Source organism: Myotis lucifugus, unplaced genomic scaffold, assembly GCF_000147115.1.
Source record: "Myotis lucifugus unplaced genomic scaffold, Myoluc2.0 scaffold_26, whole genome shotgun sequence".
Taxonomy (NCBI): domain Eukaryota; kingdom Metazoa; phylum Chordata; class Mammalia; order Chiroptera; family Vespertilionidae; genus Myotis; species Myotis lucifugus.
Window position 1 is genome coordinate 7,755,406 of NW_005871074.1, and position 6,125 is coordinate 7,761,530.

At 51.2% G+C, this 6,125-nt stretch overlaps 1 protein-coding gene across 1 annotated transcript in view; it reads left to right on the forward strand.

Annotated features, from left to right (window-relative positions):
* The first annotated feature begins 2,340 nt into the window (after nucleotides 1–2,340).
* ZNF703 (zinc finger protein 703) overlaps nucleotides 2,341–6,125 on the forward strand; it is a 7,904-nt gene continuing 4,119 nt past the window's right edge. The window contains exons 1-2 of the mRNA XM_006086267.2: nucleotides 2,341–2,371; nucleotides 5,919–6,055. Coding sequence (XP_006086329.1) covers nucleotides 2,341–2,371; nucleotides 5,919–6,055 — 168 coding nt within the window. The remainder of the gene's footprint in view (nucleotides 2,372–5,918; nucleotides 6,056–6,125) is intronic.

Genomic DNA, 6,125 nt, shown 5'->3' on the forward strand with positions numbered 1-6,125 from the left:
TCAGAACTCCCCTTGTACCCAAATAAGAGAAGGTGCATCAACACCTAGAACGGTTCATACTGACACCCAGAAGGTGCTCAGTAAATGTAGCAGCATCTGAATTTACCTTTGAGTAAATGGACTTAAGAACAGTGGGCAATTAAAGTATAGGCTACTGTGCAGGATTTAAGTTAGGACCACCTGGCTTTTTTAAAAAATCTACCAAAGAAGCACACAGATGCCCAAAAGACAGGGTTGCCCTGCCTTTCAGGACCTGAAAGGTGGGAGGCCTGGACTGGCTGGCTTTCTCTGGTCCCTTCCTACCTTGGGTTCCAGGGACCTACACCATCCAAGTGGTCAATAAACAGTAACTGGATGAATTAATTCAATCCAGTTCAATTCATTGAATAAATGTTCCCCTCCCTTCCTTCTCTGCCTCAGTTTCCTTTCTAACATATTCTCCTTCCTCAGGATGAAAGGGAAATCTTGAGTGTGAAGACCGGCCTTCTGGAAAACGATTCAAGTCCCTCGTTTTCCATTTCTCCTGCTGCTCTCTCCCTCTCCCTCAGTCCTGCACCTAGAAGACTGGCTCAGGAACTGACTATTAGTTCTGCCACTTTCTAGCTGTGTAATTTGGGCAAGTTACACAACCTCTCTGAGCCTCAGTGCTTCACCTATAAAACGGGCATGATACTAGTGCCCACTTCATCAGTTTGCTGTGCGAAGTAAATGAGTTGTGGCACATAAGGTGCTCAGAAGTAAGCACTCACTAAATGTTACCATTACCCTGGGTAGTAATAACTCATTGTCTGCTAATCACAACTGAGGTGTTGGCAGATTGCTAAGGTATGATTCCTTCCAGCAGTATTTGGAAATACTTAAAAGAGGAATCTCTAAGAAACGTGAAGACCCAGAGGAACAAAGTAGTCAAGGGTGAATGCCCAGGGCTAAGGCTGATGTATGGGGGGCAGGAGGAGGGGCAGGCAGATGAAGGCTGGAGAACTTCAAAAGCACACCTACTTGCATCCCCCTCTCTCCACCCGCCTGCCCGCCCTGCCTATCTCCCGGGGGCTGATAGGAGATAAATGAAATCACTTCTTCAAAGCACCCTACTCAAGGACCCGGATCAAACACCAGGGCTTGAAGATAAGCTTCAGTCTACATTTCCTTTTGTCCATTCCTTCCCACCACATCTCCAAAGGAAATTCTAGAGGGAGGAAAAGTAGTTAATTCCTCCTCTTTTATCAAAAGGCGTTACCTCCCCTTCCCAGGCAATGGCTGGTGATAGGAGAACCAGGGAACTAGGGAGGGAGTTGGGAAGGCCTCTTCTCGGCCCTCTGCCAGCGTTAGCTGTGTGACTTCAGACTCCCCCATAAGTTCTCAGAGCCCGGTGCTTCATCTGTCAAGGGGGATAAAAACACCTGTCCAAAATCACTCACAAAAATTGTTATGAGATGATGAGTACAAACATGTATTTGGGAAAAGATACTCAATGCTTCCACAGTTACCATGTTGAAAATTACACAGTCATCCACCTTGAATCTTTTGGAGAATAAACTGAGCTGAGATATAAATAAATAGCCCTTTATATGTAAAACTAGAGGCCCAATGCACAAAATTCGTGCAACAGTAGGCCTTCCTTCCCCCGGCTGCTGGCACCAGCTTCCCTCCAGCACCCGGGACCTGGGCTTCCCTCCCAGCCCCGGCTTCATCCAGAAGGTAGTCCAGAAGGATGTCCAGAAGGACATCTGGTCTAATTAGCATATTACACTTTTATTATTATAGATTCTTATTCATTCACTAACATCCATTGGGCACTTACGGCATTCAGGCTGCATGGCTTCTCATCCCAGCCCCACCTCTTACCAGCTGGGAATTTGGAAAAGTTAGTTAACCTCTCAGGGACCTCCACTTCCACCTCTGTGAAATGGGGGTAATGACAGGACCTCCCTCCTCAGGCTCCTGAAAGGATTAAATGAGATCATGTGAGCAAAGTGCTTACAACAGTGCTTGGCTCTCAGTGATAGCTACTGTGATGATGATAGTGAAACACCCAGCCAGGCCATAAGAATACAAAGAGAATGAGGACAATGCAGAAGCATTCACAGTCCAGTGGGAGAATGGACAAGTAAACAGACAGATGCCAGGTCATAGGTATAGTAATAGAACATAATGGGAACTGTGAGAACAGAAGAGGGAGCTACAAGACTCCATAACTAGAGTGCTCGCTCCCTGCAAGGCTGGCTGTTCTTGCTTTCACAGGATTGTTCCTCTTGACCCCCTGGCCCTCTGCTGCCCGGGCTGTGTCTGAAGCCTGGGATGAGGCCTGCAGAGGAAGTGCCTCCCGGTGCCCTGAGCGCAATGCGCTACATCAGGGCTCCTGGCCAAGGCTGTAATTGCCAGCCGCTGAAAGATATTAAACGCCAGGGAGGAAAACCAAGTTCTCTATGAGGCCGACTTTTCAGAGTTCTTACAGCTTGTAAAAAAAAAATGTAAATAGTTACCCAGTGAGATATTATTTCATGTTGTTGCCATTAGGGTGTGAGTGTTATGCAGAGAGAGGCGATCGTTCAGGCAATTCCGCCTCAGCGAGGACGGAAAACTCCACATTAACCCCACACAACAAATCTACCACCTCTCGCTCTCAACCTGACTCAGGCACTTTTTTCCTGGGTGGTGAATTTTATGTAAATTGAAGTAGTGAAAAAAATCTATAAATATGCAGAATTTCCTAAAGGATTTTTCCTGATGGCTTGGGGGAGGGGGACCATTTTTTTAAAGATACATTTGGAGGCCGGGGGAAGGGAACTCATGTTGGTGGCCTTCTGGGACAGCGTTGGGCCTTCGGCCCGTTGGTTGCAAGTGCTGAGATCCTTTGGGTCCAGTTGCTGCCTTGACTGTTCTCTGGAGCAATTGCCCACAGATGCAGGTGGCCCGTCACAGCCTTCATTGACCTGGGACTTTCTTTGTGCCAAGCAATGGTGCTGCCCACTCACAGGGCAATCTGAGGAAGGCCTGGAGGCCCCTTACCCATACTTCTGCACTTTTGCCAAGGGAGAACATTGCCATAGGCCCTGTCCCTGTGCAACATTGTCTTGCATGGACTTTTCAACCACAACCCCAGTGCAGTTCTCTGCCCACAAGTGGCCTTCAATAAACTTGACCCAACTGAATACTGTCTTATTCTCTCCCCAGTGACAAGCCATTTCTTTGAAAACTGTCCTTGCTGTAAGCCGCTAGGGCCCTATTTAAAACTCTGTGTAAGTTAGCATTTCAGCTAAGTGATTGTCAAATGCTGATTATAATAATTGTCTAGTCGTGTTTTAATTAGGCCTCTGGTCTGGCTTAGTACGGTTGTCCATTTTCTCTCCTCAGGCAACTAGATGGATTCAGCCAAAGGAGCCCTGATGCCCTCACCAGCACCCAAAAAGAAGGTGTCCCCACTACCTTGCTAGCACCTTCCAGGAAGGAGCCTTGTCTCAATCTCAATGCTGTCTGGCACCCACTGTTCCCATCAGTGAATTCTGCTGTGGACTAAGGGACTGGCGTTTCTTTTTAAGGACAATTTATTCTTACCTAGGCAAATTCCCAACCCTCCACCCCGAGCCTGGCCATCCTGTCCTCATCTCTTCCCTTTCATTCATTCACTGCCCTTTTCCTCTCCAAATAGAGAGTAAATATTCTTTCCTCCTCCATTCTCCTCCTCTCTCCTTCCTGCTGCCTCCTGTCCCTCTTTTCCTTCCAAAGTTCTACATGCCTTTCCTCTCTCTACCTCCCCTCTGCTCCCAACTGATTGCCCATTAATCACTCTTAGCACACATATGCTTGGGTCCTGGAAGGATTTCTTGGCTGGCTCTCACAGCTGAGCTGGTTACGATAGTCGAGAAGGAGTCTTTCATCTCTTACTGCCTCCGAGGTCTCCGCTCTTCCCAACTCTTCCTCCTCCAAGGTGCCTACAAAGGCCCATCCTCTTCCATTCTGTAAGGCCTTCTTCTGTTCTCTCTCTGCATAGCACTCTCCCAAAGGCCAAATGGCCCTGAAGGTGGACCTTTAACTGTAGTGTTGGCACTGGCAGCAATGTCAGAATGCACAGAGGCTGGCAGGGGAGAGGCAGGAGGAGGGGGATAGAGACCACACGCCCCTTCTTGTGCCCCTCTTGCCACAATATGGAAGACATCCCCCAGTTGGGGCATCCCTTGGAATTCCTTCTAACCTGACTTTACCAGGAGTAAATCGGGGTAGGGAAAGCCAGTGGTATTCCTAAGAGGTCTGTACCTACTGCCCAAAAAACAGCACAGACCCAGGAGTAGGTTTAATTTACTGTTTGATTGAAATGGCCTTGGGAATGGTGCCTGCTGTCCCCTTCACTGAGCATGATACAGGTTCATGGCGGCTATTTTTTATTTCTGTGTGATAGATAGTTCTTTCTCTTTGAAGAACCCTTTTTGAAATCACCTACCTTGGGTTCTCATGTTGTCTCAAGACACAGATCAACGCGGCAGAGTCAGGGACAGTTAGTCCTGGAGCAATATGCCCCTAGTGACAGGCCTGACAGTCAGAGTGATGGATTGGGGCTGCGAAAGTGGTACTCGAAGCAAGGCAGTGACACCAGCGCGCCTCCACTGGCCGCGGAGAGCAAGGAGAAGTGGTCTCCCCAGAGGCCCGCGCACAAAGGACCGGCTACACCCCCTGATGATCTGCGGACTGGGAACTTTAATGTCAAACTATGACTATGTAAAATCTCTGCCAAGTGCGAAGCTGGCAATGCACGCTCCATCCGAAAGACGCGGGGAAGAGGAGAGGGGAGTGTATTGTTATTTTTAATACAAAGTTTTTATTCCGACGTTTCCCTGGGGAAAGGTAGTACATTTTCTTTTTCTCCGGTGAGAAGAAAAGGATGGGGGGGGGGGGGACATCTCTAGAGTTTGTATCGACGTACAGCACTTAGAGAGATCCCTACCTCCTCTGGGATACTGGCCTCTCCAGTGATCCCAGATCTTCCTCCCCCCCCAAAAAAATAAAAATAAAAAATAAATAAAATAAATAGCAGCTATGAGCAGTGCACTGAGGGAATTTTACGCCTCTAAACAGGACACGATAAGAAACCTGAAACACTCAAACACCGACCCTATAAATCAATGCGCAGGCACCGCGCGCCAGGCGCGTCCGGGTGGCGCGCACAGCCCAGGGTACCCCGTGCTTCTTCGCCTCCATCTCACCCCGGAAGGGAGTCCTCAGACTTGCAGGCTTCGGACAGGATGGGCTCAAAGTTGTTGGAACGGCTGACGTCGCATCCCGAGAACCAGGGATGCCTCTGAGTCTCGGTGCTTCCGAGTGAACACACCCGGGAGAAGCCAATTCAGGGAACGGAACTGGACCCGAGCAGAGCCCAAGCTGGGCCGGAACAGGGCTGGGGCTCAGGAGGCGCGGCCTGCCCCCAGGCGGCCTTGGGGAGAGGCTTGGACTGGGCAGTGAGGGAGCCACCGCCTTGCGCTCCTATCCTCCCGCCCCCAGACACTGACGGGAGGCCCCGCCAGCACCTCCGCCCCGGTAGTTTGAAGGAAAAGAGGAGGAAGAGCGGCAGGAAAGACAGCGGAGAATAGGGCGCAGAACCCAGGATCCCGGAGAAGTCTGGTCCTCGGTGGAACACCCCTTCTGCCCCCTGGGCAAGGGCGGCCCAGTTGGGGGGAGGGGAGGAGTACAGCGGCCGGTAAAGGCCGAGGCGGCGGCGGCGGCGGCGCAAGGGCGAGGCTCCTTTAAGTCTCTCCCCTCCCACCGGCGGCGCCGGCCTCCGCCCGCCGCTCTCCCCGCCCCGGGGTCCCGGCGAGAGCTGCGATTGGGCGGGTGCGGCGATCCCTTTGAAGTGTGGCTGCCGATCGCGGCTATTTGACGTGCGGCTCGCGGAAGGCGAAGGTTTTTGTGTTGCTATCCCGGGCTAGCGGCGGCGGCGGCGGCGGCGGCGGCGGTGGAGGAGGGGTGGAAGCGCGGCGACTGCTGCACCGCGCTCCACGCTGCGGAGCGAGCCCACCCGGCCCGGGAGCTCGCCTCCCGGGGCTCCCCCTCCCTCCTTGCTGAAGTAACAGACTATTAAACCTAGAATCCTAACTTTTATACATAAGATCTTTAGACTCTCCGCTTCAGGACCA